Source organism: Mastigoproctus giganteus, chromosome 9 (assembly GCF_048544385.1).
Source record: "Mastigoproctus giganteus isolate SK-2022 chromosome 9, ASM4854438v1, whole genome shotgun sequence".
NCBI lineage: Eukaryota > Metazoa > Arthropoda > Arachnida > Uropygi > Thelyphonidae > Mastigoproctus > Mastigoproctus giganteus.
Genome location: NC_143583.1, coordinates 183,973,431 through 183,990,660, shown reverse-complemented (window position 1 = coordinate 183,990,660; position 17,230 = coordinate 183,973,431). Strand labels below are relative to the sequence as shown.

The following is a 17,230-nucleotide window of genomic DNA, read 5'->3' as shown; positions in this document are numbered from 1 at the left end:
CACCTCCTTATCCCTGCTGGAAAAATTCCTGTATATCATTGACAATACTCCATGAGCTACTCTTGCAGCCCATCTGCACTGCTCAGAGAACTTTATATCTGCCTGCACAACCACCCCCCAAGTCCCTTTCATTCTCTACCACTGTCGGTGTAGTACCACAGAGTTGATACGTTGCTCTGGGGTTGCTGTTTCCCCATGTGTAGTACTTTACATTTGTCAATGTTAAACTTCATTTGCCACCTCTCAGCCCATCTGCTCAACCTTTCCAGATCCTGTTGCAGCAGCATAGTGTCCGTAGTGTCCTTGACAACCCTGCCAACCTTTGTATCATCTGCAAACTTGGACATTAAGCTTGATATACCATCATCAATATCATTTATAAATACAGAAAACAATAATGGACCCAACACTGAGCCCTGAGGGACTCCACTAATAACATTAGTCCACGATGAGCAGTGTCCATTGATTACCACTCTCTGTCTTCTCCCCCCTCAACCACCCATACGTACTATTTTTTACCTTGTACCTGTAACTATTTTTTTTTATTTACAATTAATAACTTCTCTCTGTAATTTTTCATGTTATTATAATTTCATTATAATTACATTACAATGGACCTGTTATTTTGTAAACCCTTGGCCTTTTGTAACATCCTCAGTTTGTTTAGGTTTACAATTGAATGTTTGCAATAAAGATATTCTCTCTCTCTCTCTCTCTCTCTCTCCTCTCTCTCTCTCTCTCTCTCTCTCTCTCTCTCTCTCTCTCTCTCTCTCTCTCTTATGTAGCCAATGGCCTGCTCTAAGGAATGTTCTATGTATATTAACATAGCCTTATTGCATTGCCTTGACCCTTCAAGAATCATATGCACATCAGAACATTATTTGAAAGCATATATTTACTGTTGTTTTCACTCTTCAAGATCTGCTGCAGACAGCAGTAGTCTTTTGGGGGGAGGATTTGGAAGTTATAACCAAGCAGACATGAATTCCTCCATGCAGTGTAGACAACAGGGTCAATGGTATCCTATTAACAGTTTATTGAACACTTGCTTGTAGAAATGGGCAAAAGGATATCCATATGAGGAAAGATTTTAAATATGAGGGCTTACAGAACTTGGGAACTAGATGACTTGGATGGGATCTGATTGAAGTTGATGAGGCTCTGTGAGAGGACAATAAAATAAATGAAGGTGAAATTTTTGCTGTTATAAATTATACTAGAACTAGGGGCCATGAATTATGCAGATAAAGTTTTAATAGTGGATTGTAGTGTGTTTTATTTTTTAGCCAGTGAGAATACCTCCATGGGTAGTTGAGGCTGTTGGCTTAGGGAAATTTAAAGGTAAGCCGGAACTGTGTAAGGAGGGAAACATATAGATAATATTTTCTTTTTAAGCTGGGTGCAAAGAGAGAGAGATTTACTATTCTCAAAAGGGAGCTGAAAATTGCTTTTCTGTTTTTAAGGTACTTGATGAGGAACACTGCATGGAGAATAGTCACCATGTTGGTACTCACCTTTTGCAGAAATTGGCTTCATTGAGAAATGAATTTGAAGTGGTTGGAGATGTTAGAGGAAAAGGTTTAATGATTGGTTTAGAACTAATTGCTGATAAGGTAAGTTATCCAACCAGTAAGGATTCTTTTTCTTCAAAAGACACACACACACACACACTGTATATTTTAATAGTTGATTATGTGCTCACGAGGTTCTTTTTACCTCAGATTTTTTAGGAAAATACATTTTTTTGTTGATATTAATGTATTGCAAAAATCTGATTTTTTGTTTATTACTATTTTCTTGTGATTATGATATAATTAACTAAACTTTTAATATCAAGCATTGACAAAACAGAAATTGAAAATTTCATTCTCGATAAAGAACCCTTTTGTTCCCTTTATTTTTGCTCTTCTCTGCACCTGTTCCAATAGACCCATATCCTTCCCAAATGACAAATACAAATATTTTTAGAGAATGATTTGTTTATATATGACTGTTTTATCTATACAGGGTGTCTCAAAAATATTGGTACAAACATTTAGGGGAGGTAGGTAACATCTAAAGGAATGTGAATCGCATAGGAACCCATAACCGGAAACGTCAAGGCAAAGTAGTAGCAGAGGCACAAGAAGCAGAAATGACACAAGACAGTAATTAGTGGCAAACATTTATTTGACATAATATTAACAATGGAGTACGAGATGGATGCATTTCATGATGTTACAACAGATGCTCGAAGGTTCCACCATGAGATGCGAGGGATGCGTGACACCAATGCAGCATGGATTGGCGGACACAGTAAAACACACCTGGAGTTTCTTTGACAGTAGCAGCAGCGCAGACGAGTCTCGCCACGAGATCCATTTCCGTCTCCGTTATGTTATTTGGTTTTTAGGAGCATTAGCAACTAAGGCCATATTGCTCCGGGATATGCGGTGGTCATTCCCTGACCTTTCCGCATCCTCCATATTTGGTGGTGACAGGCTCGAACCCCTGTCTAATCAAGAAGCGTGTGCTACGCACTGCTGCTCCTTCCAACCTGGCTATGGAGGCGCCTTCGGTCTCCACAGGCGATTCATACACGATAGATTTGAGGGCCCCACAGAAAGAAATCAAGGCTTGATAAATCAGGTGAGCGTGGGGGCCAGGCAACGGATCCATTGGTGCCCAAAACTCCTGTTCAAAATGGTCATGAACACACCTTCCATAATGGGCAGGCACCCCCGTCATTTTGAAACCAAATGTTGCATCTCACATTTCCTGGAACATTGTCAAGTAACCTTGGTAGAACTTGTTCAAGAAAGATCTGATATTTAGCGGAGTTCATGCGGGATGGTAACAGGTATGGGCCAACTAAGCAGTCACCGACCATACCTGCCTACACATTTATTGCAAAGCGATGTTGTGCCACATGGGGGCACACACCGTGTGGGTTGTCGTGAGCCGACACATGAGCATTGTGCTGATTGAATAAGCCTTCCCGAGTGAAATAAGCCTCATCCATGAACAAAACATAGAACAAAAAATTCAAGTCTTGAACACTTTCTTGGAGAAACCACTGCGCAAAAGCCACACATGCAGGATGATCTTGGGGGAGCAGTAACTGAACCCTTTGGAGATGAAAGGGGTGTAAGGAATTGTCATGCCAGACACGCTGTACACTGTAACAAGACACTCCTAAGGCAGAGGCAATGGCACATGTGCTGGTAGTAGGATTATTCTGGATGGCATTCAACACACTTTCTTCCATGGCGGGAGTTCGTGTTGAACGTGGTCTGCCCGCACTACTCCTGTTGAGGTGCCTCCGTGGGCAGGCTTCTTGATTAAACCGGGGTTCTAGAATCCATGACCACCAAATACGGAGGATGCGGAAAGGTCAGGGAATGACCACCGCATATCCCCGGAGCAATATGGCCTTAGTTGCTAATGCTCCTAAAAACCAAATAACAACCACAACTACTCTTGTTACCTCTAAATGATCCATAATCGCACAAATTTTGATGCACACAAGCAAACAAATAAATGGTGGCCCAGTACATGTCTGTCTGGGAAGCATTCTCCATAAATTCGTTGAGTGGCTTGTCCATTGCGCTCTGCTAATCCATACACTAATTGCATGTCTGCCAGCTCACAGTTCGTATATTGATGCATACTCTTCGTGTGGCGACTACTGCTTGAATGAGTAAACCAGAAATTTTCCCTCTTGCGAACTGATGAACAGCGGCGTCTACCGACTTAGTGATGTTTTCGGTTATGGGTTCCTATGTGATTCAGATTCCTTTAGATGTTACCTACCTCCCCTAAATGTTTGTACCAATATTTTCGAGACACCCTGTATATCATTTTTAGCATCTTAAGGAACTGTGTAGCCAATAGAAATTATGTGACCTTTGTAATCAGGGTTTCACCATAAAACAAATAAACACATCAGTGAATTATAATATTAAAGAAATTCTATAATAAAAGTCATTTTTCACTTATTTGGAGTAGTATGAATTGAAATCCCATCAGTGGATAAATTCTTAAAGGCCTCTTCAGTCAGGGCTGTAATTAATGATCTGAGAAAAGAGGGAGGAGTTTTCTCTGTAAGTTATTCTACAGATTCTATAGATCTAATAGACTAGAGTAATATGGTCTAAGATGCTAATATTCTGTAAAAAAAAAAAAATCCTAAAATTTCAAAAAGTAAAAAATACAGACTCCATATATATTTGCAAATTAGATGGTTTATTGATTGCTACCCACAGGCAGAAAAGAGGATTTTCTATAGAAAGGCATTTAACTAAATAAAATTGCAATTGAAGTCAACATTGTGGATTGCTCTGGGATTCCATTCTCAAGAAAAATTGTTGTACTGTAGAAGTGACTAGAATGTCCTGAAACAGGTTGTGAACTGAGGCCATGACTTCTTCAGAAGAGTCCAGTCACCTCTGCAGTATATTACTTTGGAAAAAATTAAGGTTAGTGCAGTGAGATGATAATTGGGAAAGATTTGTTTTTCCTTTCGAAGAGTTAGCTGGATATGACAAATTTCCATGTTAAAGGAAAAATTCCCATAGAATAGGAGAATGTTAAAAATAAGTAACTCAAAATAGGAGTTAACTCTGGAGAACAGGTTGTAAGAACAAGTGAAAAACTGCCATTAGACTTGGTGACTTTTTTTGAGATTAAGATTGTTCATGGTTCTAATGTCCCTCTGTAGGAAAACCGGTAGGTTCATTGAATGAAGTGAGTTTAAGTATGGTGGGAGAAGATTTACCAACATCATTGATGCAAGACTTACAGGGAAAAGTAAGTGAGCCACTAGTAAGTCAACTTTCTCTATAGATGAATATAAATAGAACTATTATAATGTGACAGATGTACACAGAGTTTCAGACTATAGTTTTGGCAGGATGCAGAAAGCTTAAAATTATTATTTGGCAGGATGCAGAAAGCTTAAAACTATTATTTGGCAGGATACAGAAAGCTTAAAACTATTATTTGGACAAGAAGCAAGTTTCTTACGTGAAGGCTTTCCAAAATCAAGGTTGGATTTATTAGTAACTTATTTACAACTGTTGTGAGATTTTGTGTAGGCAGAAAATGAATCTCATGATTTGAATGCAAACAAATTGCAATGTGCTGGATTCTTACCTTGAACAGCCTTAGCATATTTGCTAAAAACAAAACTGCCTTTCAGGTGTTACAGTTGTTGTGCTGTTGGCTCCTGAAAAATTTCATAAGTTACAAAATAATGGCTTCTTTCCAAGTGGCTAGGACTAATGAAAATAGTGTGTGGATAATTTTTGACAGCATTTTGCTGCATAATAACAGCTGATAAAGGGATGATATTACAGTGAAATGTCAGCATAATGAATTGGAAGTGTACACATCCAATCCTTGATTGTCATTGAAGTAAAAGAAGCAAAAGAATAATTAAAAACTAAATAAGTGAATACGGTGAAGCCAATAGTCATTACGGGGACTTTCGTTGGTTAAAACGTCTTCAGTTGGCAATGTGTGGGGAGTGAACGTGCGTGGTATTTAAGAAATAAATTATACTCTCGTGATGCCTTTTTTGACATGTGGGAACTTTAATCGTGAGAGGTTCCAAATTGGGGAAAGATTGAAGGGGAGTTTGGAATTTAGAATTTTAAGGTTTGAGTGGTGCCGGTACCATTCAATAGCTAAGGCTTCATATTGAAGTATTCTGTAGCTGGATTTTAGTTTAATGATGGAAATGGCAGAGTCAATGGGGGGGGGTCTGGGCATGAATTGTTAGTTCTCTGACAGATTGGTTAGACGTAAAGCTATGGAAATGATAGTATGCACGGGTGTTGGATGTTTATGATGAGCCAAATTTGGTAGTGGTACTTCCAATGTAACATGTATTACAGTTTGGTTGACAATTAATGAGGTATATTATATTATTGAGGTCGTTTGTAGGATATTTGTGTGTGTCTTTATAGGAGCTGAAGAGGGATCCTAATTTGTTGTAGGTGGAAAAAACAAGGGAGATATCAGTGTCGTTAAATAGATGGCAGAACTGTCCTACGAGTTCATTGTAATAAGGGAGGACTATGGGGATGTTTGTTTTATTGTTGTCTTTGGTTGGATTGTTAAGTTTAATTTTATTTTTAGCGATGGAAATTGTGTTTAAAATGAGTTTGTGGGAGTAACCTCTGGATATAAATTTGTCGGTGAGATATTGGATTTCGTTGTAAAGGTCGGTTGGTGAGGAGCTGTACTTTAGTGTATTGTGAATTTGATTATATAAAACTGCTTTTTTAGTGTTTAGGGGGTGATGAGAGGCAAAATGTAGGTTTTTTCCTGGTGTTTGTAATTTTCCTGAAAATTTTCGTATTTAATTTTGTGCCTGTTATATAGATAGTGAGATTGAGGAAATTTATCTGATTGTTTTGTCCAATTTCAAGGGTGAATTTAAGTCTGTCGTGTATAGAGTTGAGTTTTACGAATAGGTTATCAATGATGGATCTGTTGCCTATTACAAGAATGTCGTCGGCATAGCGCATGTATAGTTTTAGTTCAGGGGGAAAGGGGTGTTGAATTTGGCTCTCAATGGCAGCTAGGTAAATTTCGGACAATGGGGCCAAAATGCCTAGGTCCATCGGTAAGCCAGATATTTGTTAAAAAATTTTTTTGTTAAATCTAAAAAATCTTGCTTCTAATAGAAGGGTGGTGAACTCAAGAATATGGTCTATAGAAAGGGAGGTATGTTTTGTTAAGGTATCATCTGTTTCTAAAAACTTGCATAAGGCTTGTAAAGTAAATGGGATGTGGACATTAGTGTAGAGAGAAGTGACGTCATAGGAAGCTAAGATGTCTGTATTGGATATTGTAATATTATTGATTTTTTGAAAAGTTTGGTGTTATTGATCTTGAATGTGGAAAATTTAGTAAGAGGGGTTATAATTTTGACCAGAAAGGAGGATAAATTAGCGAAAGCTGATTTGCTGTATGAAACAGCAAATCAGCTACTAATTCACTAAGCGAATTAGTATTTTCGCTAAGCCAAAATATTTGGCTTACCGATGTGCCTAGGCATTTCGGCCCCATTGTCCGAAATTTACCTAGATTTTCCCCAATTTGGAACCTCTCGCAATTAAAGTTCCCACATGTCAAAAAAGGCATCACGAGAGTATAATTTATTTCTTAAATACCACGCGCGTTCACTCCCCACACATTGCCAACTGAAGACGTTTTAACTAACGAAAGTCCCTGTAATGACTATTGGCTTCACCGTATTCACTTATTTAGTTTTTAATTATTCTTTTGCTTCTTTTATTTCAATGACAACCAAGGATTGGATGTGTACACTTCTGTTTCCTTGCACCTATTTTAACTCAGTCAACACTTACCTGCTTTCCCCTTTTAATTTTATTCAATTTAACAATTCAACCTAAATATTAACCACGCTGCCTAAGTAAGCCATCGCAGATTAATCCAAGGTGAGTACCGCTTTATAAGCATTCGCTATCCTTTACTAGTCTATTAACATGATACTTGAAGACCTCTCTAAAACTTCGCATTTCATTTATTATAATGAAATTTCATTGCACTGAAATGCAACAAAAATGTCAAGAACAATGGATGCATATTACAAAATGATTATAAGAAAGTTTTATTAAATTTATTATAAGAAAGTAAAAAAGGGGGATACTATGCCAGTTGCAGTAATTTTTAAAAATTACATTATTTAGCATTTTCTGTAAATATTGACTGGGGGATATCATATTGTCCCTCTTCTGACAGTGACAGAACATAGGCTTAGGCACTTTAATGATTGCATTTGTCCATCAGTTGACCTAAAGTAACTAATATAATTTTCAATGAGAATAATATCACCAGTAGATGAATCTGCTATTCATTAAAAACTTGAAAGTGCTGTTACAAGTAGTTACAGAACTATTTGGCTCCATTATCAGACAAAAGATAGCCTCAAGAAGAAAAACTTTTAATAAAAAATACTTTTGTTATGTATAAAGTTAAAATTACTATTAATAGGCTGCATCAGCTCAATGCAGCAAAGTTACATTTTTAATCAGTTTTCTTCCAAACACCACTTGGCTGCTAATTTTGAATTAGTAGTTTAGAATTGGTAGTAGCATTAGTAGAGCATATGATGCAAGAAAGCAAGTTTATGTAGCATCAGCAAAAAAAAAAAACCTTCCCATTTCACCCATCCATTTGCTCCAAAACTTTTCTAGTTCTTCCTTGAATTTATTGAAGCTATCAACTTCCACAATGACAGATTGTTTGTTCCAGCAATCAACAACCTGCTTGCTAAAGGCAAATTTCTGCACATTTATTCTATATCTGTCTTTCCTCAATTTGAATTTATGCCCCCTCAGGTTTGTAATCTGAGCAAGAGGAAGAATCCCATAAGAATTGAGCCTGCTCAACCCATTCAAGGCCTTATACACCTCGCAGGTGCCTAGTCTCCAACTGCTGCTATTTGCAGAACTTAAGCCTCTCTTGGTAAGAGGATCCCTTCATTCCCAGAATTAAACTCTGGCAGTGAGCTAGATGATTTATTATTATTATTATTATCCATATGGTGCAAGGAAGCCTGAGGCTTATGCTGCACCACGAAAAAATAAATTCCCAACTTACCCTGAGAAAGAGTCAAAGGTAGAAGGGAATCATCGAGAAAGAGAAGAATGATGATATCTAGCTTAGGACCCTGGGTATGCCAAACCCATACTCACCCATGTGAGCCCCCGGGGTTAAATTTTGTAATAACTGAAAGCAAAGTGGAGGAGAAATTGTTGAAGATAAACATAAAAAAGGCACCCGGGGGCGGGGGATCTATCTAGTTATATTGAAGGTTGAGAAGATGAAAGATACTTGTTGACATTTCTGTACATTGTAATTTTCAAGAAATACGTACGAATGGAAGTTTTTCCAAAACACGGAAGTTGGAGGAATAAATGAGGAAAAAGAAAAATTGATGCTGTGAGTTTGAAGTTGGACAGTAAAATGATGCTGACTAGTTGGGGCACATGTTTGGAAGAGAGAGAGCAGGAATTATAGAAGCCAATTCAGAAGGACGGTGCCCATGAAAGTATTTATAGAAAAGGCATGCAGCAGAAACAGAACAACTATGAGACAGAGAGTGGAGAGACTTAGTTAGATGGGTCATTAATTAACCTAACTGCCCTCTCTTGAATGGAATCTATAAGCCTGGGAAAGGTTTTGGGGACAATGGCACCACCCCAAATGTGGGGTGGTGCCATAAAAATTTCTTTCATGGCAGGGTGGATCCGTGATTTGTACAGTGAGCAGCTGTTTGGAAGAAAAGTAACATCAAGAGTGAAAGAGAAAACCCCGTTTTTTAGATGCAGAGGAAGCAATATTTGAAATGTGCTTATGCCAAAAGAGAGATTGGAAGTCAAGGTAATTCCTAATAGAAATCTGAATATCATTGAAGATAAGCATAGGAGCAGAAGAATCCTTTTTGCGAGATATAAAACAGGACTGAGTTTTAAAAGGATTGAAATCAACTAAATTATCTTCGCCCCACTGGCTGGAGAATTACCTGGAGATCAGCATTTAAGGAATTGGTAGTGGATATTTGAGAAGTTGAAGCTGTTTGTGCAGGGCAAGGTTTCTCAAAATAGAATGTGGAATGCAATGTGCTATCATTAGCAAAACTATATATATTAGGATAGGATTTCTGGTCTTGATGGAAGAAGGGAATTAATATACAAGAGGAAGAGAGTGAGAGAAAGAGTGAGAGCACAGGTTTTGAGAACAAGTGTAGAAATACCACGGTGCTTTTTTGGCATCAAGACTGTGTTCAAAATTCTGAAATCCTTTTGACAGAGGATCACAGGGAGCATTGAATGAAGTGTACTGAAATGGTAGGAAGTGGTTTACCAAGATCATCAATACATGAATTTGAAGAAAAGTGCGATGCTAGCAGGTCAGCTTTATCTTTAGCTGAGGTGGCAATAGAACCATCCAGTTTTGACAGAGGTGGAAATACAGATTGGCAAAAGTTGCGGCCAATAGTTTGGCAGGAGACCAGAATGTTATTCTCACCCATTTGGACAAGAAGCAAGTTTTCTACTCTAGATTACCATAGTAGACTAAACCAGAATGATGATTCTGAATTAGTTAGACATTTCCAGTGCCAAGGTTGTGGAAAGTCTAAAATAAGAGAAGATTCTGTTCTTTTGTTCAGTGAGTAAGTATTATTTTATGTTACTACATGATACACAATCATTCCCACTGAAAAATGATATTCTTATAAATGCTGAAATGGCACAAATTTCATCAATTGGCAGTGCATCATTTTCAGATTTTAAAATGAAAGTACTGGAAACTTGTCCATGGAATTTTATTCTTGGACAAATTTCCAGTACTTGGATTTGTTAAGATAGAGAAATAGATAAAGCAATAAAGGTTTTGAAGCATCAGTTCTGTCAGTTTCAGTGTGAGAATTTGCTAGACACTATTATGAAAGAAATGATGAACAGTGGTCCTTAGTTGAGAACAAACACGTGCATGAAATCTAAGTCGTTGGCATTTTAATAGTTACTCATTGCACTTCTGAATGTCAGAGAATATTTAACCAAGTGACACAAAACAAAACTGAATTCTCTTCCTGATTAAGCTTTTGAAATTCTCTTGACAGCCAAATATGAGTAACAGTGCAATTGTTATAAAACATCATTTCTTTATAAAGTTATAAAGAAATTTTGATGTTAATGTTTTGAGGGCAAAGTCTGCAGCAGTATCTTTATGGAAGCAATCATAATCAGTTTATTAATTTCTAACTGACAATCCAAACAGAAATCCACAGAAAAATATTTAAGTTAATGATTGAAAGTAATTGTACAAGTAAACAGCCCTGTGGTTGTATTTTAATATAAAAGGTGTATTTTTATCATTGAAATTTAATTTTTAATTCTCTGACATGCTAGTTGAAAATGGTAATCTAGTAAATCTAAAAAAATCTTGCTACAGTGTGAATGACTCACCCACAAGTCGGCATCTGGAAAGTTAAAATCCTCCTTATAAGTCATTCTGATATCTACTGGACCACCTGTTTGTGTGTATAGTTGTTCATTATAGTCATCACATCTATTTGGCCTATAATACACTCCCACTCTCATTTTTGTTATCCCAGTGCTTATATCATGCTGATGCTATCGAGGCAGTGTTAGGTGGGTCGGAAAACTGCTAGCTTGGGGGCGAGACAAAGACAAATAGATTAACAGTAGCCACTGGCAGAGGTGAAAGGGATTCTTGCACTGCTTCTATTGGAATGAGCAGAAGCCTGAAAAACACGATTCAGGATATTTCAGAGACTGCTGGGAGTCATTGCGGTACAAGTAAACACATGGGTTGTGTTAGGGTAGCTAAGAATAGAAATAGGTGCATGTATACTTGCGTGTACACCAATGCTAGGAGTTTAGTAAATAAATTTGATGAATTTGAGGTTTTGCTCAAAACATCAAAGGCAGATATTGTTGGGATATCAAAGACATGGTGTCACACAGATATAAGGAATGCAGAACTGGAATTTGGGGAATACAACGTCTACAGAAAGGATAGACAGGATAGGAAGGGAGGAGGGGTTATGCTATTAGTTAAAAAACACATAAAATCCAACGAAGTGAAGCCAGTCGACATCGATGGACAGGGCAGTGTCGAGTCAGTTTGGTGTGACTATAAGCATGGGTAAATCAAAATTGAGAGTAGGAGTGTGCTATAGGCCTAATGACTCTGATGAGTATAATAAGATACTGTACAGGGAAATAGAATGGGCCAGTAAATCAGAGAGTCTTATAATGGGGGATTTTAATTTCCCAGATATTGACTGGAATTTGTGGGTTGGTCACTCACACACTAGCAAGGCTTTTGTGGATTTATTGGATGATTGTTTTCTACACCAGCATGTTCGGGAGGCAACTAGAGGGAGTAATACTCTTGATCTGATTATCAGTAGTGATTCTTCATGCATTAAGAATCTGCAGATAAAGGAACCACTAGGTGGCAGTGATCACAGTGTGCTGAAGTGGGATTTACTCAAGGAGGTAACTACCATCAGAGGTAAAGGGAAAGGTTTTTGCTTTCGTAAAGGTGACTATGATGGGCTGAGACAGTATTTAAATTCTATACAGTGGGACCAACTGATGATGTTACCAACAGCAAATTCAAAATGGGAAGCATTCAAGGAACTAATCTTGGAAGCTACCAGGCTTTACATACCAACTAAGAAGCCGACGGGGCTAGCCGGGTGGGTAAAGTGCCTGCCTGGCAACCCAAAGGTCGCAGGTTCGATTCCCGTCTCGGGCTTGGACAAAGTACTGCAAAACCTTGGGAAGTGCATTATGGCCACAGAAGCCTATGCGCCAACAACTACCAAAAAAAAAAAAAAAAAACCCAACCAAGAAATATTGTTCAAGGTTCAGGCCTAAATGGTTGTCAGATGAACTAATGAGACATATGGCAGAGAAGAAAAATGCATGGGATACATACAAATTAATGGGTGACATGGAAGCCTATGATAGATATAAGTTGGTCTGTAACCAAGTCACAAAGGAGATTAGGCAGGCAAAGGCAGATTATGAGAAATCCTTGGCAAAGGATGCAAAGAAAAACAGAAAAGAGTTCTTTACCTATTTAAACTCAAGAAGGAAAGGGATGAATCAGATTGGTCCACTGGATGTTGATGGTTCAACAGTTGAGGATCCTGCTCAGATGGCTAACAATCTAAACGAGTATTTTGCATCTACATTCACACATGAGGAGTTATTCAGGAAGGGGAATGTCGTAGGTGAAGTAAACATTGGCAGTGAGCTAGATGATTTTCTAATAACTGAGAGGAAAGTGGAGGAGAAATTGTTGAGGATAAACATAAAAAAGGCACCCGGGGTGGATGGGATCTATCCAGTTATATTAAAGGAGGCAGCAAAGGAAGTAAGCAAACCCCTAGCCATAATTATGAGAGCTTCTTTGGACTCAGAGGAGGTACCCATAGACTGGAGGTGTGCAAATGTAACCCCAATTCACAAAGGAGGATCAAAGGCTGACACAAGTAATTATAGACCTGTTAGTTTAACTTCGGTTCCAGGAAAATTAATGGAGGCACTGGTTAAAGAAGCACTGCAGGATCATCTGGACAAGAATTCAGTTATAGCTCAGACACAGCATGGTTTTGTTAAGGGCAGGTCTTGTCTGACCAATTTGATTGGATACTATGATGTAGTCACAAAAGAACTGGATGCAGGGAATAACTTTGATATTATATATTTGGATCTTAGAAAGGCTTTTGATACTGTTGCGCATGGAAGACTGTTGCACAAATTGGAGCAGTGTGGCATCGGAGGCAAATTGCTGCTATGGATAAAGGGATGGTTGAGTGGCAGAAGACAGAGAGTGGTAATCAATGGACACTGCTCAACGTGGACTAATGTTATTAGTGGAGTTCCCCAGGGTTCAGTGTTGGGTCCATTGTTGTTTTCTGTATTTATAAATGATATAGATGATGGTATATCAAGCTTAATGTCCAAGTTTGCAGACGATACAAAGGTTGGCAGGGTTGTTAAGGACACTACTGATGCTGTGCTGCTGCAACAGGATCTGGAAAGGGCGCCTCCGTAGCCAGGTGGGAAGGAGCAGCAGTGCGTAGCACACGCTTCTTGATTAGACCGGGGTTCGAGCCCGTCACCACCAAATACGGAGGATGCGGAAAGGTCATGGATGACCACCGCATATCCCGGAGCAATATGGCCTTAGTTGCTAATGCTCCTAAAAACTAAATAACAAATAACAAGGATCTGGAAAGGTTGAGCAGATGGGCTGAGAGGTGGCAAATGAAGTTTAACATTGACAAATGTAAAGTACTACATATGGGAAACAGTAACCCCAGATCAACGTATCAACTCTGTGGTACTACGCTGACAGTGGTAGAGAATGAAAAGAACCTGGGGGTAATTGTGCATGCAGATATGAAGTTCTCTGAGCAGTGCAGATGAGCTGCAAGAGTAGCTCATGGTATCTTGTCAATGATATACAGGAATTTTTCTAGCAGGGATAGGGATGTGATTATTCCCTTGTATAAGGCATTGGTCAGGCCACACCTTGAGGCCTCCACACCTTACAGGTCTGGAGGCCTCATTTCAAGAAGGATGTAGAGCTGCTGGAACGAGTACAGAGAAGGGCAACAAGATTAGTGAATGGAACAAAGGGTTGCTCTTACGGAGAAAGGCTTAAGTTTTGCAAATTACAGAGTCTGGAGACTAGGCATCGGCGAGGTGATCTGATAGAGGTGTATAAAGCTTTGAATGGCTTGAGCATGCTCAGTGCCGATGGGATTCTTCCTCTTGCTCAGAATAATCATCTGAGAGGGCATAAATTCAAATTGAGGAAGGACGGATGTCGGATAGATGTGCGGAAATTTGCCTTTAGCCAGCGGGCAGTTGGTTTGTGGAATAGACTTCCATCACTTGTTGCTGAAGTTGATAGCCTAAACAAATTTAAGGCTCAGCTGGAGAGGTATTTCGAACGAACGGAGGGGTAAAATGGGAGTAGTGGTTGTGCTTTTTTTTTTTTTTTTTATTTGGCTGATGCTGAATAAGCTTGCTTTCTTGCATCATATGCCTCTACTAATGCTAATCACACCAAACTGACTCAATATCACACTGGTCACCCATATCAAATGGATGCACTGCCTTACATTTTATGTGCTTAACTAACAGCATAATGTGTCCCCACTTCTATGCTGTCTGTCCCTTCTGTATACATTGTATTCAAATTCCGTATCCCTTATGTCTAAGTTATACCATCTCTGATATCTCTATATCTGCATTTGATTACTTGACCAGTACTTCAAAATCATAAAATTTTGTTTATTATATTTCTGGCCTTAGTGTAAACACAAAGTATACATGCATCGGATTTTTTTATTAGTAGCTCTAACACTGCCCATGTATTGCTTGTCCTATGATACTTTGCTTTCCAGACTACATGCATGTCCCATTGGAAGCAGTATGAGAAGCACTTCCACCTCTGCCTCTGGGTCCTGTTGCTAATCTGGGAGTGTGCTGAAGTGGGAGTTACTCAAAGAGGTAACTACCATTAGGGGTAAAGGGAAGGGGTATTGCTTTCGTAAAGGCGACTACAATGGACTGAGACAGTATTTAAATTCTATACAGTGGGATCAACTGATGATATTGCCAACAGCAAATTCAAAATGGGAAGCATTCAAAGAACTTATCGTGGAAGCTACTAGGCTTTACATACCAACTAAGAAATATTGTTCAAGGTTTAGGCCTAAATGGTTGTCAGATGAACTAATGAGGCATATGGCAGAGAAGAAAAATGCATGGGATACATACAAATTAACACGTGACACGGACTCCTATGATAGATACAAGTTGATCTGTAACCAAGTTACAAAGGAGGTTAGGCAGGCGAAGGCAGATTACGAGAGATCCTTGGCAAGGGATGCGAAGAAAAACAGCAAAGAGTTCTTTACTTATGTAAACTCTAGAAGGAAGGGGATGAATCAGATTGGTCCACTTGAGATCGATGGGTCAACTGTTGATGACCCTGCTCGGGTAGCTAACAAACTAAATGAATATTTTGCATCGACATTCACACATGAGGAGTTATTCAGCGAGGGGAATGCCAGAGGTGTATTCAACTCTAGCAGTAAGCTAGAGAATCTTGTATTAACTGAGAGCAAAGTGGAGGAGAAATTGTTGAAGATAAACACAAGAAAGGCACCTGGGGTGGATGGGATCTATCCAGTTATATTAAAGGAGGCAGCAAAGGAGGTAAGCAAACCCTTAGCCATAATTATGAGAGCTTCCTTGGACTCAGGGGAGGTACCCATTGACTGGAGATGTGCAAATGTGACCCCAATTCACAAAGGGGGATCAAAGGCTGACACAAGTAATTATAGACCTGTGAGTTTAACTTCTGTTCCCGGAAAATTAATGGAGGCACTGGTGAAAGAAGCACTGCAGGATCATCTAGACAAGACTTCAGTTATAGCTAGGACACAGCATGGTTTTGTTAAGGGGAAGTCTTGCCTGACCAATTTGATTGGATACTATGATGCAGTCACAAAAGAACTGGATGCAGGGAATAACTTTGATATTATATACTTGGATCTTAGAAAGGCTTTTGATACTGTTGCACATGGAAGACTGCTGCACAAATTGGAGCAGTGTGGCATTGGAGGCAAGTTGCTGCTATGGATAAAGGGGTGGTTGAGGGGGAGAAGACAGAGAGTGGTAATCAATGGACACTGCTCATCGTGGACTAATGTTATTAGTGGAGTCCCTCAGGGTTCAGTATTGGGGCCTTTATTGTTTTCTGTATTTATAAATGATATTGATGATGGTATATCAGGCTTAATGTCCAAGTTTGCAGACGATACGAAGGTTGGCAGGGTTGTCAAGGACACTACTGACACTATGCTGCTGCAACAGGATTTGGAAAGGTTGAGCAGATGGGCTTCGAGGTGGCAAATGAAGTTTAACATTGACAAATGTAAAGTACTACATATGGGAAACAGCAACCCCAGAGCAACGTATCAACTCTGTGGTACTACACTGACAGTGGTAGAGAATGAAAGGGACCTGGGGGTGGTGGTGCAGGCAGATATGAAGTTCTCTGAGCAGTGCAGACGAGCTGCAAGAGTAGCTCATGGTGTATTGTCAATGATATATAGGAATTTTTCTAGCAGGGATAAGGAGGTGATTATTCCCTTGTATAAGGCAATGGTCAGGCCACACCTAGAGTACTGTATACAGGCCTGGAGGCCTCATTTCAGGAAGGATGTAGAGCTGCTGGAACGAGTACAGAGAAGGGCAACTAGATTGGTGAATGGGACAAAGGGGTTCTCTTACGAAGAAAGGCTTAAGTTTTGCAAATTACAGTGTCTGGAAACTAGGCACCAGCGGGGTGATCTGATAGAGGTGTACAAAGCCTTGAATGGTTTGAGCATGCTCAATGATGATGGGATTCTTCCTCTACCTCAGAAAAATCACCTGAGAGGGCATAAATTCAAATTGAGGAAAGACAGATGTAGGATAGATGTGCGGAAATTTGCCTTTAGCCAGCGGGTGGTTGGTGGGTGGAACAGACTTCCATCCCTTGTCGTGGAAGTTGATAGCCTAAATAAGTTTAAGGCTCAGCTGGACAGGTATTTCGAACGAACAGAGGGGTGAAGTGGAAGTGGTTATTTTGATTTATTTATGTTACTTTT

At 39.2% G+C, this 17,230-nt stretch overlaps 1 protein-coding gene across 1 annotated transcript in view; it reads left to right on the top strand.

Annotated features, from left to right (window-relative positions):
- The window catches only part of LOC150080934 (alanine--glyoxylate aminotransferase 2, mitochondrial), a 209,816-nt gene that overhangs the window by 169,477 nt on the left and 23,109 nt on the right, over positions 1-17,230 (top strand). The window contains exon 10 of the mRNA XM_090380600.1: positions 1,464-1,613. Coding sequence (XP_090236726.1) covers positions 1,464-1,613 — 150 coding nt within the window. The remainder of the gene's footprint in view (positions 1-1,463; positions 1,614-17,230) is intronic.